This window comes from Agelaius tricolor, unplaced genomic scaffold (genome assembly GCF_023055355.1).
Source record: "Agelaius tricolor isolate 1412-34295 unplaced genomic scaffold, bAgeTri1.0.p SCAF_10, whole genome shotgun sequence".
NCBI classification, from domain to species: Eukaryota; Metazoa; Chordata; class Aves; order Passeriformes; family Icteridae; genus Agelaius; species Agelaius tricolor.
In genome coordinates this window covers 21,616,237-21,634,149 of record NW_027269270.1, presented here as the reverse complement: position 1 = coordinate 21,634,149, position 17,913 = coordinate 21,616,237, and the positions used below count along the sequence as shown (strand labels likewise).

Below are 17,913 nucleotides of genomic sequence, written 5' to 3'. Positions count from 1 at the left end.
TTGTCAGGATTTCTGGTACAATTTTCTTTCTATGTTTGACCTGCCTCTCCTAGACACTTGAACATTGTTGGTCTTCTCCATGCTTACCTGGGACATTTTGTTCCAGTTAATGTCAGTAAATGATAGCATGAACCTAGGAGGAATTTGGTTGTTTGGAGAAGTGGGGCTGTTGGAAGTGAAGAGATGGAGATGGTATTAGAGAAAAAGATGGGACTGCTGAATATCGGTTGCCACAGATCCACTTGGCAATCAAAAAATTTAAAAGGTGATTGTAGTTGGTTCCTTCATGACTGTGGAATACCCCTGACATTTGTTGCTGTAGCTCTAACCTGAGACTGTGTTAGGAGTTGCATCCTCTGTGAAGAACTGTTGTGGTACTTCTGCTGTCAATACTCAAATAAATTCTGCTTTCTGTCCTGAAATTGGCAGCATTATGAGTGGAGGTATAATTGCACAGAAAGACTTTGCAATGCTTTTGAAGATGTGTAAGGATGAAGGGTGTTATGTAAAAATGTTTTGGTATTAATAATAAATCTGATTGTACTATAAGATTAAAGAAAAATTGGCAAACCTGATCGGTTCAATTTAAAACTAAAGTCTGACTAGTTTCTGTTTCAAGAAAATTGCAAATATCTGGCAGTTCTGATTGCAAAAGTTATAGAAGTTTATAAGTATTAATTCAACCTCCCAGCATCTGTACTTTTAAAAATGCAGCAAGTGAAATGTCACCCGTTGTTTACAAGATGTCCCAAGACTGTTTCCCAAAATACATGCTGTGAATTCATTTTTCAAATTGGCTGATGTTGGCAAATATTAAGTAATTTCTATCTGAGCACATGCTCTGAATTTGTAAGAGTTTGGCAGCTTCTGCTAACACTGTAATAAGTTTACTGACTCATGTAAGATGCTGTAACAATTTGTTAAGAAAATCACAGTTGGAAGCATGTGTTCTGGAATATTATGGATCAAAGCCAGATGTGTATTTTGGCAAAATAAATGTCCCTCTTTTTTCTCTCTTTTCTTTTCCACAATAGGGTATAGTAAAGTAAATTTTAATAATTCCAAAAGTAATTCTCTCTTTGTAACTAGCTAGGTGCAGCACGGAGCTAGAATGTTTCCTTGTTTGCAAATTGTTCCAGCACCATAAGCAACATATAACTTAAACATGCTGTGGGGACTCAGCCTGTGTGTGCTTTTTAACATGACAGTAGATGGTGTCTTGGCTCTGTGTGTGCCTTGTGCTTTGCCTTATGAGGATGCTGCTCTTCTCAAATCAGTTTGGCTACATGGACACAAAGCATATGTGAATGCTTGTTATAGAGGTGGAAAGTGGGAAAACATGGGCTTTTAAGTGGAAAGAGGTAGCCCAAGGGATATCCAGGCCCCACAGCAGGCCTTGCTGAGCAGCCTAATCATGTTGGTCCTTCCTACTCACCTTCCAGTGCACTGAGCAGTGTGGGCAGTGGGCTTTGGAGGATGGGCATAGCACCAGGGAGTCCTTCTTGGTTCTGTCCATCTGCTCTGCTGGGCCCATGGAGCCTGAGAAATGCAGAATGGGAGCATAAAGACTGTGGCTCAGCAATGTCAGCTTTCATGCAGAATGCCTAAAGCTAACAAACCCAGGCAGACTTGAGCTAGCTTTCCATGCAACTGAGGGATGCATCTGTGTTGCACTCTTGGTTTCAGGGAAGCAGAGCAGTGATACCCATGTTGGTTTTTTGAGGGGTTGGCTGAGATCCAGGTGGGCTTATTAACTCTAGCCCTACACCACTGGGCTCTTTTCAGAGCCCAAGTTTTAATTCTACAGGATTCAAACTGGCTATGTATTAAGGATTTGAATTGTTTCCTGCTTTAATGAACCAACTGTAGCTAATCAGATGGTGCCATAATTATGTAGGAATAGATTAAGTCAGATGAGTTTAATGATGGCCATAAGTACCAGAATCTGAAGTCAGTTAATGGTTCACATCAGTACAATATAGCAATAGGAATTGCAGATTGTTTTATCTCAACCTGAAGTAAGAACATTCACTTTTGGATACCAGAGAGGTCTTACTTGCCTATAAGCTTTTTGATTCTTCCTCTTTCTGTCCCACAGCATGTTCTCATCCAAGCACCACCCCTTAATACAGTCAGTAGCATGACTAACCTTATGGCTAGTATGATTTATTTTTTGTCTCATGCATTCTAGGAGAGGATGGAGGATGCAGTGAATCTTTCTCTTTCATTTATTTATGTGTTGTAGCAGTTTTCTCTTGGGGAAGACAAAATCAATATAGATATTTAAGGTTAAGTCTATTTTATCAATTAATGTAGCTGATTGAGCTGCTGAGGCTCCTCCCATCTCCATTATATGCATTTCAGGAGGGTATATGTAGTGGATTACTTTGGATTGTTATTCCAAGACCAGTGGTTGTATTTTTGGACATTGCCAATATTATTTAGAACTAGAGCTATGAGAAAGATGTCACCTCTCTCCCCACCTTGGTCTTTGGTATTCCTGTAGCTGTATTCCCTATACTTATTTGTGAAATTGTAGCAGAAAGGTTTCTTTTTTTTTCCCTTGCTTCAGCATTAAAACTGTATTGGTCTCTTCTCTGAAAGACAGTTGTTTGAAAGATGCTTCTTTTGGGGAATGTACCAATTTTGATGCCACTGTTCTTTCTTAGAGAACAAAAGATAGGCTGTGGGGTTGCTGGTAGGAGAAGTGATGAACTGAGATTAATTGAACAGGTGTATATTGCCTGCACACAGGATCTTGGAGGATAGGCCAGCTTCAGAGGGGAGTGCTTCCAGGAGGAGTAAATGAATGGCTTGTTCAGAGGAGCTTTGAAGTGATGATGCTTTGAAGAGACAATGTTTGGAGTAATGTCTTTTGGGGCACAGTTTATTTCTGGTTTGCTTGAGTCTGAGCCAAACACAGTAATGGCAGAAATAGAGCATGCCAGGAAGCAGAGCAGGAGTCGGGTCACAGTGGAGAACAGGCAGTTCTGACCTAGCATGTCAGACAAGTGTAACAACTCTGTGAAGGCATCTGGGTTAAGGATGTTTGTCCTCATGCTCGTAGAGAATATTTTTGTGTGTCTCTCTGCTTAAAGCTGAGATAAATGTGCCTGCACAGAACAGCAGTGAATTCTTTTGGCCTGCTCAAAGCTGCAAGTCGAGAGCAGCAACACCTTGCTGTGTGAGAGTGAGTATCAGGACACAGGGCTGGAGAAGGGATTCCTGCCACCTTTCTGCATCGTCTGCTTCCCTGCACCTCCCTGGGCCCTTGTAGATAGGAAGAAGGGAAGCTTGTCAGTAACCTTTTCATGTTGAGTGGATTAGTTTGTACGCTTCTACCTTATTGCTGTTTTTGTCAAATCTCCTGCTGACCATCAAGTTCTTGTCTTGTCCAGATTCCCTGGAAATTTATTCTGCTTTTGGATTGTATGCAGAGCAGTCTCTTACAGGTTTGACACTGATAACTGCTTTGATCTTTTCCAGATGCCATGGGGTTGGGACTACTCTGGATCATCCAACTTAACTGAACTGAAAATTTTGCTGGAAGAGTCCATCATGATCCGACGTCTGAAGTCAGATGTGCTTTCCCAGCTTCCAGCAAAGCAACGCAAAATGGTTGTGGTGGCTCCTGAAGGCATTAGTGCAAAGACCAAAGCTGCCTTGGCAGCTGAAGCAAAGAAGATGGCCAAAGGATATGAAAGTGTAAGTCAGAAACTTATATTCGCAATGAGCCATTGCTATTTCAGGTACTTTTATTTTAAAAAAACTTTTTCATGAAAAAGCAGTACCCTGGGTTCTAAAGGACAGAGCCACACCTTTATGTGAAGGCACAATTTTAAATGAGTGTACAGCACAATCAAAACTAGCTCAGCTTGATTTGCTTTTGATCTAAGTGGTCTACTTAGTCCCTTTGTGTGAAATACCATTTCCTCTTTTTTTTCCTCTTGTTAGTAATTGTCTTTCATATCTTCTGCCTCTCTACTTACTCTCCTGTCTAGACTTGTAATCTCATTCAGCCTACAAAAACAGACTTATTTGTGTTGTGAACAGAGCAGTGGCCAAAAATGCAAAGGGTCTATTTTTGCTTTCTTTGTTTGTTTTCCTTGTATGGGTGGAAAATGCATGTTGTAGGCTCCTAGGTTGCTAATACAGTTCTGTAAGAACTTGGGGGTTTTTCCTTGCTATTTTAGTTGGGACACACTTGCTCAGCTACAACTGCATTTGTGATACACGTGTCATCCAGCTGGTAGGAGTTGAGTGGGAGGTAGGGAGGGAGGTGTCAGGGCTGTGTGAGTATCTGCTGTATCTAATGGTGAGTAGGAGACTTCCCCCCCAGGCCCCTATTGTTGTGCTTTTTTAGGCTGATTTTTTTCCTAGCAAAGTGTTTATTGGCAGCTGCAGAAATACCAGATCTGTAAGCAAGAAGGAGAAAAGGCATGAAGGCATTTTTGAGACTCAGATTTGTTTATCTCTTCCTTCTACAGAAACAACAGGAGAAGGAAGCTCTTCTTGTCTACTTCAGCAGAACAGCAGAAGCCAAAATCCGCTCAGTCGTGTAAGCTCCGTGTCACTGCTTCATTCTTGCCCAGTAAAATGTGCTTTTCTGCTGAGAACAGGGAGACAGTGCCTGAGAGATAACAGTGCAGGGACATGAAGCATAGCCTCAAGACAGCCTAGAAAAACTTGATTGTAATTACAATGCACTAAACATTTTCTTCTCTTGGGGTTCTTTGGCTGAATAAGTCTTCTAATTACATTCCAGATACAAATCTAACCTGTCATTTGAACCATTTAAAATGACTTTGTGTTTGGGACTTGGATCAAATTCCCTGGTCTGGACCCTTTTTCAATTTAAGGAGCAGGGAAATAATGAAACTAAAAGCATCAACAGAATTTGAGAAAACAAATGCTGCAGTTCTGCTGCAGCAAGAATCCTGAACCAAAGAACCTATGAGATGGGCTTAGCTTTGGTTGTAGTGTGCTTTAGGAATCTCACAGCTCCTACTGAAGTTCTTGGCTCTTCCACAGGGCTGACATGGGAACTCTGTAGTAAAATTTTTGTACCACAGGTGTGCTTTTAACTCTCTCTTCCCTAGAAGTAATTTCTCTCTGTGCCCTTTCATCCTTAGCCTTTTTGCTGGGACTGCAAAGGAGTTGCTTTAGGTCATAGCATAACTTTCTAATAAGTAATATGGCAATAATATGAAAATTATTTACTTTCCACAACTCTCTGAATGTAAGGACCAACTGATGTGCACTGCGTGATTTCACAGTCACAGACCTTGCTGCAAAATTTGCTTGTTTGGCACAGAATTACACTTCATAGTCCCAGCATTCATTTCTATTAAAGAGTTTCTTCCTTTTGTTAGTGAACAGATACAAGACTTTCATGTTTTTATTATAGTTAAAAGTGTGAACTGTATATAAAACCATAAAGTGCTGTTTATTTGACTCTCTAGTAGGAAGTAGTCCATTTTTTCCTAGAGTTTAGTAGCATATAAAATATGAGTTACTACAAGCTGCATCTAACTAAAGATACTGTCCTATGATCATCAGCACTTCCCATGTCTTAGCCTTAATGACTTATCTTCCATTGCTTCCACTGAAATGACTTACCATTTGTTAAATAGAAAGTGGGAATGAAATACAAAATAATTGTGATGTGTTGGTTGGCATCTGTTTACTACTCTGAATGTTTGCTTTGGTATTTGTTTTAAAATACAGCAGTCCCACTTCTCTCCCAGATTTCTTTGTTAAAATAACACTGTCATGTAATGGGGATCTGAATATTATGAACTCTGCAAAGTCGTCTGCCATCTTAATACAGTGCTGGAAATCCTTCTTGGTCTTTTGTGACAGCTGCAGCTGACCTAGATCTGTTGACTTTAGCAAAGGTCTTGGTATTCCTGATCTTCTCAACAACTTTGCTGTTCCAAAGAAAAAATTACATCATCTGTATGGGCTTATAGGTGTTCTCAGGCTCCAGTTAACCTGATTGTAATACAGATTACTACATAGAAGTGGGTTCTGTAGCTGTGCTGCCAGTCCATGGGAAAAGCTAGATGTTTTCATTTAAGTTGCTTAAAAGGAGCCTTGTTGCCTCTCATTGGCCACTAGCCTGTATACATGTGGATAACTCCTAGAAATAGCTGACAAATTTAGATACTTAAGCTGGAGTAAATTGTCAGTGGGAACCCTTGCAAGAAAAGGTTTTTTTCCTGATCAGTATGTTTAGAGGTGTTTTCTTCTGATATAAAAACAATCCCAAGTAAACCTAGGAAGTTAAACTGCATACAGATTACTTTAGTATATTGTGATTGTGCAGAAGTTAGAAATAGAGATGGGTGAGTGAGATTGTAATTAAGTATAGATGATCTTCAGTCGATTGACCTGGGATGTCATGTTCCAAGTAGGATATAATAAACTGATTCTCTTTGACACCCAAGTATAATGTAGGCAGATGTCTGCCTGTGGTGAAGAAAAGCTGAGGGAGTTTTCCTTTCTGTATTTTAATCTATAGAAGACTTGACTTGTTGCTTGCACTTTACTGCAGATTTTTATGCTAGCCTGTTTCCTGGTGTTTGTGTATAGATGGGCAGTAGCTTCAAAATTTGTTGTGAGCAAAGTCTGTATTCTCTCAGCACGTAATTTTATAGTGTTTTGGTGTTTTTCCTTTTTCATGTAGAGAATACATCCTGGAGTTACTGGAAAGTGGGAAAAATAAATTCCTGGTGTTTGCTCATCACAAGATAATGCTGGATGCAGTAGTTGCAGAGCTGAAGAAGAAAGTAAGTGACTGATTTGTCTTAACTTTATCACTGTTCCAGCTTCAAAGCTGTTGAACAGCCCCCTGGATTTATGGCTGGTCAGGTAGTTCAGGACAGTTAGTGACAGAGATGATTTCTACTTGCTGTGCTTCTGAGTGTGCCCTTCACCGAGGGAGCTGAGCTGTCAGGGTGAATGCCTCACAGCATGCATTTTGTATTAGCTGAATGGCTTTTATGTATTTAATGTTCTTTAATTCCACTGTCTGCCCTGGAGCTTGTGAATTCTTGTGTTACCCTGTGTGGCCGTTGTTCTCCAGGCTTTCCTCAGAGGGAGAATGAGGCTACCCAAGCCCATCATCTCTGCCTCCCTTTACCTCTGTGGTGCTCTTACATTTTTGAAGTAATATACTGTAGGGAGAGTTGATAGACCTGCCAGTCATTTCTCTTGACTTCTCTTGTTTGTCTAACTTTTCATGTGAGATTTCCATTGATGCTTCTAAAGCATCCTGGGTCATGCTGGGCAGTGTGAAGAATGATTTAAGATAATGTTCCAGACTATAACCCACAGTAGCACTGGTGACTTTGCTCAGTGGCATCACTGAACATGGGATCCCCTAAAACATGGAAGGAGTATGCAAGAAAGGGGACACCAGGTCTCTAAACAGCATCTTCTGCCCTTTCACAGCACGTCGAGCACATTCGCATCGACGGCTCCACATCCTCAGCTGAGCGGCAGGCTCTGTGCCAGAAGTTCCAGCTCTCAGAGAAGCAGGCTGTGGCTGTCCTTTCCCTCACTGCTGCAAACATGGGCCTGACATTGTCTGCTGCAGATCTGGTGGTGTTTGCAGAGCTCTTCTGGAACCCAGGGGTGAGTGTCCTGGAGGGGACGGGGTTGGATGTTCTCTGGAGAGCAGAAATGTTGCTGATTAAAAGGGTTTGTCTCTTTCTTTTTCTGTGGTTTGCTGGCTCTGCAACCACAGGTGCCTGGGCTGGAACCTGTGAGGCTGGCTTACACAGCTTGCTGGCAGAGGAAGGTGGCACAAAAGGGAAACATGCTTCTGTCTTTATTTGACAGAGCTCTTAAAAGGGTTTGCTTATCCAGCACCTGAAAGGGTCCATCATCAATGCTGACTCTCTACTCTGGAAAACTGTTCAGTGCCTTTTGGGAACCTGGTGTACCAGATTACTTCTTGGCTTACTCTGTTTGAGAATACAGGTCGCAGCAGGACCCACATAAGAGAGTTGCTAAGCAGAAGAAATGAGATCCTCTGTTCTCTGGTGCTTACACTGTTTCTCAGATGTTGCAGTTTTCACTTTTTGTCATGTTTTTACGTTAAGATTTTGATCCAAGCAGAAGATCGGGCACACCGAATTGGACAGACCAGCTCTGTTAATGTTCACTACCTGGTGGCTAAAGGCACAGCAGATGACTACTTATGGTAAGAAGTGAGAAAGACACTTTGGTTCTCCTGACACGTGTTTCCACTGCTTGTAACATATGTGGTGTGAGGGGTTAATGCTTGTGCTGATTTCCACAGCCTGTGAGGGGAGGATCAATGTGTGCCAGGGCTGCTGCAAGCTGGTGACATGGCCTGGCTGCAGTGGACATGACTGAGTGGCTGACAAGCAAGAGGAATAAAAGTAGTTACCTAACAAAGAAAGGGCTCTCGAGAGAAATTCTGGGAGAGTTGATGCATCTAAAACCTTCACAGTCTCTGTGTAAGAAGGAATTGTCTTAGATACCAGCCCAGAACATTGCTGTGGTAGGGTACTGTAAAGTGCAAGACTGAAATGAAGTCAGCAGACACTGGAGATGGTTCAGTGTATTGTAGATAAGTTCTGAGGAGCAGTCTGGCTGCTGTGTGCTTGGACAGGGAGCTGTGGAGGAGGACTGCACTGTTGCCTTCCTCTTGCACTTCAGTGAGCCCTTCAAATAGATTTAAAAGCTATTGACCCACCTCTGGGTAGTTGTGGAATGAGGCTTTTTGGCTTCAGTGAGAGTTAGCAGCTGACATTAGTCCTTAGGACTGGGGAATCTGACCATCTGGGGGTGGGCAGAATCTGAGGAATCTTTAGTGCTTCAAGGGAGCTGACCTGCAAATGATGACAAGAAATTATCCACCAGCTGCTTCATTTAAATCCAAAATTACATCTTTATTACCTTGTTTAAAGGAATGAATGAACTAAGTGAACTTGTGCAGTTCCCAGAATATCATGATGGCAAGTAATTACAACCCTACAATGCAAGGATCTGGAAACTGATGCATCACCCAAATTTCATGGAAAGTTAATGACAGTAATTCTGCCTTTATTTGTGAAATGCTGTCTGTGCAGTCATTAGTGCTTAATGGGGAAGAAATATGGCTCTCGAAAGGACAGTGGCATCTTTTTAAAGACAAGAAAAAGAACAAGAGGGCAAGGCTGTTTGGTAAATGCACTAATTGTGCTGTGGCCTTGGCATCTTTCAGTGTCCAGTGTGCAGGTGTGGCCGGGACCTCTCAGCCTCTTGGGCCAGTGATGGATTCTTCCTCCTGCTGTACGTTGGGAGCTATCATTGAAATGCACCATTGGTGTTGTTGCCTCAGTCAGCTATTTTCTGTATTGGACGTATGTGTTCTCCAAATGTTTATAGGCCAAAATGCTCTAATTGTTACTAATTTAATTGATTGATATCTCAGGACAGCACACAGTGATTATAACCAAGAGCAGGACAGGTTAAGGAGCCAATAAAGTTTGGTAGAAAAGCCATCTTTATTCCCAGTTGTATCCTTTTTTAATCTACACATAGTAAATGAAGCAGTGTCCTTGATTTTTTTCCTTTCAGTAATATCTGTTTATCACTCCTAGGCCAATGATTCAGGAGAAGATCAAAGTGCTGGGTGAAGCTGGTCTTTCAGAAACCAATTTCTCTGAAACAGCTGAGTCAACTAATTACTGTCCTAAGGTAATTGACCTGAAAGAATATTGGTGGTCCTTGGGAGAGGCTGAATGGGCTTTGGCTTGTGTACATCTAGATTGGCACAGGTGACCTTACACCTGTTCTACCTGTTCAGACCAGATTGTTCAGCTCCTCCCAGGATCCATGCCTTGACTTGGACTCTCCACAGAAGTTCCAAGCCTGCTACTTGCAAGGAGACCTGTTAGCATCCATGTCATACATATGTCTTTGAGTATGTAGTGTATGAGATACATATGGATGTGTATCATGTGAGGTATGATCTGTACACACATGTGCACTGTGTAAGGGATTGTCCTCTGATTTTGCTCACCATGTTTTACATGACCATGTGGATGCAGATCCTGTTCTTTTCTGTTTCCTCAGACGGATCCAAAGCAGAAGACAATCTATGACCTTTTCCAGAAGACCTTCTCTGAGAGCAGAGATGATGCTGATGATGTTTTGTTTTTGGAGGCAGCTGATGCTGGCTGTGAGTTTGACTCTGGCAGTGCCTTGCAAGACAGAGAAGCAGAGGCATGTTCAGTGAGTCCCAAAAAAAAGCGGCGTATTGAGGAAGTGTAAATGGTGACAGCTAAAAATAGCAGCTTAGAGATTATTTTTTTATTAAAAAAGAAAAACCAAAAGCAATCACATATTATTTTTTTGAATTTTTGAAAATAAAAGACTTGAAATGTTCTGTATCTCTGGGATGTTTCATCTCAAAGGATGAGAAGGCAGACTGACAGTGTGACAGATGTGCAGCACACACCTGGCAGCCTGCAGGATTTGCAGTCCTCGTTTTGCTGATGACTGAATGGACATGGGCAAGTATCATTCTGCTGTGTTTCAGCATGTCAGCTTCCACAGTTGTTTTGTTTAAAAAGCAGATAATGGTTATCTGTCCCCAAGGCAGAACTCTTGAGAAAACCAACTCATCAGCACCTGCAGAGTGCTTTTAACAGTGTTTTCCATTTCCAAAAGTCTGTATTTCTAGGAGTTTGTTCACTGGCAAATTGGGCCATTACTTGGATCACTCACAGACTGGCTCTTGGGTATTCCATTTGGCCATGAGGATCCAAACAGATCTTGATGTTTTGTGGAGGTGGGGAAGAGGAGGGAAAAGAGGAAGGTACCACCTTGAGCTAAGTAATGTAGCTGTGTGCCAGTAAATGTGCATTGCCTGTTTTAGGTACATGTCTGCCTCTGTACACTCATCTCTGGCCTCATGCTGAATATTAGGACCTGCTCCATTGGCAGGAGCTTCTTCTGTCAGTGGAGGGTGAAGCTTGTGCTGACTGCCAGGGATTAACCCTGACTTCTCAGGGAGGTGGGGTGGGTGGGTGGGTGTTTGCTTCAAGACTTGACTGATTTCTACAGATGAATGATGAGAAGGGGACACAGGCAGACTTTTGCTCTTGTTTTGTGAGAAACTGATTCTGGACTGAACTGTTTAAATAAAAAAATTGTTCTGAGTTATGTACCAAACTTTTGGTACTTTATCTATCTTAGCATTCCATCTCCCAGTTAGCTGTGTTTTACAGCTGTAATCTGTAGAAGAGGTGGCAAACTGAAGGCTTACATTTAGCTCCTGGAGGCCAGTAGCTAACGTGCTGTGGAGGTGATGTGCTTGGCTCTGTGCAGGTACCAGACACTGACAAAAATACCTCTCTTGCAAGGCAGAGGAGAAAAATGTTTGTGCTGTAATATCAACCTGGTAACATTAGGTACTCTTTCCTGCATTGAAGGGTTTGATTGTTCCATTTTCAGCTGGTGAGGTCACAGAAATGCCCCACAGGCTGCGTGTACAGTTTGGAGAGCTGCATTTCATTCGTGCCTGCAGATGGGTCTTTGGGGTGTGAGCAGTAGCAAGGGGTGCTGTGGCTGGGGCAGCTGGAGGAAATGCTTTATCTCTGGGTTTGAGGCTGAGAGTTACCATCACTGCTCTTACTTCAGCAGCTGGCCAGGTGATGAAGACACGCTTTTTGGCATTTGAAAATGTCTGTCATCTTGAACACAGAATATTTAATCTGTCTGTAGGATGAGTGATCTTCCTACTTGCAAAGTGGGTTGTTCTGAGTAAGGGGTGAGAAATGTTGCTGTCTGTTGACTGAAAAACAAAAATGCAAAAGGCATTATTTGGGTGCCCATATTGTTGTCTCCTATAGGAGTAGTTCTCTGTAAAGCTACAGCTGCTTCAAAACAGTACTTTCCTAAGATACACTGAAAGTACCCTTGGAGAATTCTGCTTCTTATTAACTTGATTCATCTTGTCTGTATGTTGATAAATCCCAGCCCTGCTAGAGGAATGCCAGGTGAACCTTCCCTTTGTTAGGACATATAAAATTTCAGCTGGTTTGCTGCCCAGATACAGAGGTTTTTCAAATACACCTGAGATCCACTTTTTATCCTTACTACATGAAAAAGGGGAGAAGAAGCTTCCAGGAAAGTGCTGTTAGTGATTACTTCAAGGGACTGGAGAGACTGCAGGCCTTACCCCAATGGCACCATTAGTCCATCATTTGTGTGGTGAGGAGGTGGCTGGGCAGCTGGCAGCAGGCTCAGACAGGATCTCCAAGGTTTGCTGAAGAACCTCTACAAGGCAGTGTGCAGGATGGGACCCGCAGCAAGCTCAGGAACATGGAGCACTCCTGGGCCTCTTGCACCTGCCAGCTGAAGGTGACAGAGCTGTATCTTTTTGGCATTATCTAAAACCAGCAGAAGAAAGGGAAGGACCCATCTCACTGATCTGGAGCATCTTACTGTGGCTGGTTGCCTGCTTGTACACCTGCATCAGTGCTCCCACCTCTGTTGGAGAAAGGTGTGTTTTCAAGGAGGATGCCAGAATAGCAACAACAGGTTAAAATACATCAACAATAAACGGAAAAGTTCAAGGGGGTGGACTGTCAAGGCATGGCTGTGCTGGGCCTGCATCCTTCTTCTTCTCAGTCCCTTGGAAATAAATGTGTGTTTACTTTGGCAGTGCTGGGAATGGCTGTCACCCAGGGTGGCTGGGTTTGGTTGTTGCCAGAGCTCTCTGTGACACCGGTAGGTGATGGATATGACCATGTGCTGCACTGTCACAGCAAACCTGAACTCTGTAGATACAGACCAGAGAATAGCAGTAGATTCTCTGGATGTGTTGGCTGACAATTTATATTTTTTTAACCATATCATCACTAGGCAGCCAAAGGAAATTACTTTTTTCTGTTTTTTAATACGCTGGTATCAAAGCTGTATCCTGTGAGTCATCATTGTGACGAGGATCTGAAAAGGGCAGATTTATTCGTAGGATATATCAAATGAAATTTTGATTCAACTGAGGGAGATATAAATACCATTGCCTAAAGCCTTGCTGAGCCCTCATCTCAAACGTTCCTCTGGCCCACCAGCTCCCAGAAGAGCCTGGCATGACAGAGGGCATTAAAAATGTCAGTGTTCAAACCCTCAGAGCAAGAGCCAAGAAGGGATGTGACATCTGTCGTCCATGAGCATCTCTTAAAACTACAGACCCCAGCCAGGGAAAGTAACACAGGGGCTGGGTACATTCGATTCCTTGATTCCCTCTTGGCTAAACTGCAAGTGAAGAGTGCTGTCATTGCTGGAGGCAGCAATGGGTGGGTATGGAGGAAAATTACCTGCAACAATTACCTGGGGACTGGGAAGCTCCGGCCCTCTCCTGGCAGGAGGGGATGGACCGGAGCTGCCTCTGCGCATGAAAAAGCTCTCAGGCTAACTAGATTACATTTCTTAATGTAGGTTAATGAGTTGCTAATCCCTCTACAAGCATTGCAGCTCGGTGGCACTGCTGTATTTTTCCCTCTGTGTTTTGGTGCTGGGAATCACCTCTGAAACGGCACACAACGGCTTTCAGGGCTGCTGGTTTCAGCACAGGCTAACCCCGAGGAAGTTAGGAAGTTGCTTTGACCTGACCTGATGCCCTATCTCTTGAAACCTCACGGTTTAGGGCTGGTATGTTTTATTATACGAATTCATCCTCGTTGATTTTTATATTTACTTTTTCTGCAGTTCTGGGCACGTTTTCTGTCCCTGTTTTGACCTACTGCTTATCCTCTTTAAAAACGAGGTGAGTGAATGGAACTACCCCGTTTCCTTTTCTGCTGTGACTTCCCTCGCTGGAAACCCAGGAATGTGAGCTCCGGCGGTGCTGCCGCCCATGCACCGCCTGGGTCTCACAGCGTTCCACAGGAGGGGTCAGGCTGAAGGGACCGCGGTGCTCATCCGCTCCAGCCTCCCTGCTCGAGCAGGACCCTGGCGGAGCACACGGCAGTGTCTGCAGTGGGGGAGGCCCCACACACTCTCCGAGCATCAGCGCAGGCGCCTCGCTCGGCCGGCTGGCTAGCTGTCCGTCCGTCCGTCCGTCCGTCCGTCCGTCCGTCCTGCGGGCTGTATTCCGTCCCGCTGCGCTGCGGCTGCGGCCGCGGCCAGGCCCGACCGCCCAGGGCCGGCACCGCCCGGCTCCCCGCGTCACTTCCGTCCGCGCCGGCCCGCCCGCGCCTGCGCACTGCCGCTCCCTCTCCGCGTCGGGGCCGGCGAAAGATGGTGAGTGAGGCCGGGCCCGTCCGCCGCCATCTGCCGCCATCCGCGCCGGGACTGCCGCGCTGAGCCCGCGGGGCGCGCCCGGGGCAGCGCGGAGCTTGGGCCGGGGATGCGCCGCGTCCCCGAGCCGGCTCCGCGCTGCGCTGCGACAGCGGTTCACTCGGTTCGGGCGGCCGGAGGGAGGCGGCCTGGGTGAGGGGAATGGCAGCCGGGGCGCGGGGACAGAGGGGCTGCAGCGCTCCGTGCCACCGCCGTATGGCCCCGGGACGGACGGGGCTCTGCTCGGTCTCGGCGGCCCCGGGTGCCCGGCAGGAGCTGCGGGGCTGCGGCAGCGCCAGCCCGGTGGCCTTTCATCGCTAATGCTCCAGGGGAGGGCAGCGAGGAGAATTGGAGGACTGGAACGGCTCTCACGAGCACAGGCTGAGGGAGTTGGGCCTATTCAGCCCCAGAAGTGGCCATTGATAGGGAATCTCATTATATAAATACATATAATTGAATACTTAAAATAGCGTACGGATATTATCTCTTCTCCTGTCAAGAGGCAGGAGCCCGGCTCTTCTCGGTGGTGCCAAGCCGTAGGACAAACTGGCAGACACCGATGCACAGCAAGTCCCACCTGAGCACGGGGAAGAACTTTGCTGAACCGAGCACTGAGAGGCTGCGCAGAGAGGGCGTTAAGTGTCCCTCAGTGCAGATACTCGGGAACTGTCTGGATGCAGTCCTGTGCCATGTGCTGCGGGCCGGTCCTGCTGGAGCAGGGAGGCTGGACCAGGTGGTCCCTTCCAGCCTGACGCTGTGAATACTCAGTTTTCCCAGGCTGCAGGGAAGGCTGTAGGGTGCTCTGCCCTCAGCTGCCATGCTGGGAGAGGGGAGCAGCGAGGAGAAAGCTGTGTCTGTAGAGCTGAAGCTCATTCTGGTTTGCCTCCCAACAGGCCAAGCGCACCAAGAAGGTCGGGATCGTGGGTAAATATGGGACCCGTTACGGTGCATCCCTTAGGAAAATGGTGAAGAAGATTGAAATCAGCCAGCATGCCAAGTATACCTGCTCCTTCTGCGGCAAGGTGAGAGATCTCCTTCCCCCCCAAAAAAAGTCTTTAAAAATCACATTGGTGTTGATGCTAGAGAGGTGATTTGATGCATCAGTAATTTTTGTAGTGAAGAGAAACGTGCCTAGTTCCAATACAGGGACTGGTGTGTAGTGAGCTTTAAGCTGCTGTCAGAGTCCTTGAAAAAGAGAGTAGACATTTCACATGAACGTTTAGTAGTAGTTAAATGAAAACAAACATTATTATGTTTCATGATGCAAAAGAGGGAGCAATGTTGCCATATTATATGTTTTACATAATTAATAAAATGGACCTGACAGAATTAAAGTATCACAGTTGTTATATTGATAATTAAGGCTTAACTTTTTTTTGTCCTTCAGTAACTTTTTACAGCATACCTGGCAGAGGAACAGAGCTTGCTTTTCCCACTTTAAACTTCTGATGGCAATTGCTGCTTTTGTGTGCTGTATAACTCTGGATGAGGAAGAATTTCTGATAGGAAGTAATCTTAACTCTGTGTGTACATAGTTCAAGTTTGCTGTTAAATCTAGTTTTTGACAGTTTGAAAAGTCCATCACCTTATGCTTTGCACAGATATTTTTATTGCTATCTGTAGAGTAGGAATCTTTAAACTGTCTGGAAATGTAAAAATATTTTCATGGGGTTTTTACTTGCTTTGATTTGTTGTTGGGTTTTTGTTTGTTTCTAGCTTACTGCCTTTCATATGTGAAATGAGAATGTTCATAGTCTTGCCTGCAGAGCTGCCTAAATCAGGCATAGGTGTGGGCAAACCTATTGTCACCTCTGCAGGGTGAGGGATACCTGCCTGGGGGAGGGAGTTCTGGACCCACCACTCACTCTTCAGATCTGGGTCTGGGTTGAGCAGGCTGAGCTTGCCCAGGGAGTCCTGGGAACAGTGCGGTTACATGAGCACCAAATCAGAGAGAATATCACTTGTTATAACCAAGGTAGCTCCTTACTATTTTTCTCCTTCAGGATAAGCTGAAGTTTTGATGAGGCCTTTAGAAATGACCCAGTTCATATCTGAATGGAAAAGTGTTTCACAAGTGCCTGCAGAATTTGAGCAAAAGGATTGTCTGTCCCTTTCTTGTCTAAACTTAGCTTATAGCAGTGCTGTGAAGGCCTTACCTGAAGTTTCTTGTTTGGCTTTTTCAGCTGATGGAGAGTGACTTTATTTTTTTCCTTTTTTCTTCTGTTCCAGACCAAAATGAAGAGGAAGGCTGTGGGTATCTGGCACTGCGGGTCCTGCATGAAGACAGTTGCTGGTGGTGCCTGGACTTACAAGTAAGGAAATAAAGAAGCTCTAACCAGTATTTATTCTCACATAGCTGTGGCATAATACAGCTTTTGACTTCTTTTTTTTTTTTTTTTTTTTTAATTTTGATCTACTAATCATTAAGTTGATCTGTCTTGAGATAGTAATGGGGGAAGTTGCCTGTTTTGTTAAAATTTGGTTGCTATTCTTTGCAATAGGCAAAGCCAGATTTATTCCAATAAAAATTATTTTCATGTTTTCCTTTGGTTGTAAAAGCAAAAAAAATGAGTTATAATAACCTTTATTGTGAGGGTGCAGTTGCTTACTCCCGTTGTTTGCTCCTTGCCCCACAATTCTGTAGAAAACATTCCTGTCCCAGTCGTGAGGGACCTGAGCCCACATGTTGATGCACGTGGTCAGTGCATGACTGGGAGATTGGGGTTGGGATGCAGCCTCTGAAGTTCCATGTGCTTTGTGGAGCCAGGCCTACGCTGTGTTGTGAGGAAAAATTAAAATCAAAGTGGAGTTAGACCCTGTTTGACAGCGCAGTCAGATGATAACAGTTGGAAATGATAAGTGCTTTCTCAAAAATAAACAACACCAGCACAGTTGTTCTGCCACATGCAAATGACTCTGCTTCTCCCTCCAGTACCACCTCTGCAGTGACAGTCAAATCTGCCATCAGAAGACTGAAGGAACTGAAAGACCAGTAGAAGCTACTTCCTGTTCTCCTTGTGAAACATCCTTTTTCCTCCACTGTCAAGACCTATCCTTTTATCAATAAAAGGGTGATGATGGAGTGGAATAATGTTTGTCTTTTCTGTCCTGTCTGTTATGTATGGTGAGTGCCAGGTGCCCACCAATGCTGCCCCATCACTGCCTTCCTCTACTGGACAAGGGAGGGAAAATAGAATGAAAGGTCTGTGGGGTGAGATAAGGGCAGGGAGAGATGCCTCTCACCAGCTACTCATGGGCAAACCAGACCTGATTTGGGGAAACCAGTTTAATTTATGACCAGTTATATCAGAGTAGGATAATGAGAAATTAAACCAAATGTTCATTCCAATCACCCCTCCCTTCCCAGCCTCAGCTTTACTCTTGGCTTTCTTGCCCTCCCCAGCAGCTGCACAGGGGAAGAGGAATGGGGGCTGAGTCCATCACATGCTGACTGCTGCTCCAGCTTCCTCAGGGGGAGAGCTGCTCTCAGTTCCTCTGCTCCAGCACAGGTCCCTCATGGTGTCACAAGTCCTGTCAGAAAACCTGCTCCAGCATGGGCCCTGGGCTCCTCTCCACAGGGCACAGGTCCTGCCACAGGCCAGCTCCACT

At 44.6% G+C, this 17,913-nt stretch overlaps 2 protein-coding genes across 5 annotated transcripts in view; both read left to right on the top strand.

Moving 5' to 3' along the window:
* Window positions 1–10,409, top strand: part of SMARCAL1 (SNF2 related chromatin remodeling annealing helicase 1) — a 35,394-nt gene extending 24,985 nt beyond the window's left edge. For 3 of the 4 annotated variants that reach the window (XM_071435189.1, XM_071435190.1, XM_071435188.1), the window contains exons 11-17: window positions 3,487–3,705; window positions 4,488–4,558; window positions 6,689–6,791; window positions 7,456–7,638; window positions 8,109–8,209; window positions 9,618–9,714; window positions 10,093–10,409. In XM_071435189.1, coding sequence (XP_071291290.1) covers window positions 3,487–3,705; window positions 4,488–4,558; window positions 6,689–6,791; window positions 7,456–7,638; window positions 8,109–8,209; window positions 9,618–9,714; window positions 10,093–10,290 — 972 coding nt within the window. In that variant the 3' untranslated portion in view covers window positions 10,291–10,409. Of the gene's footprint in view, window positions 1–3,486; window positions 3,706–4,487; window positions 4,559–6,688; window positions 6,792–7,455; window positions 7,639–8,108; window positions 8,210–9,617; window positions 9,715–9,823; window positions 9,941–10,092 lie in introns of all 4 variants that reach the window. The other variant, XM_071435191.1, reaches the window with a different exon arrangement.
* Window positions 10,410–14,143: 3,734 nt separating this feature from the next.
* On the top strand, window positions 14,144–17,395 carry RPL37A (ribosomal protein L37a). Its single transcript, XM_071435192.1, has 4 exons — window positions 14,144–14,268; window positions 15,198–15,326; window positions 16,534–16,616; window positions 17,237–17,395. Exons 1-4 carry the CDS (start codon window positions 14,266–14,268, stop codon window positions 17,298–17,300), a joined length of 279 nt encoding a protein of 92 aa, XP_071291293.1. The 5' UTR covers window positions 14,144–14,265; the 3' UTR covers window positions 17,301–17,395.
* The last annotated feature ends 518 nt before the right edge of the window (window positions 17,396–17,913 follow it).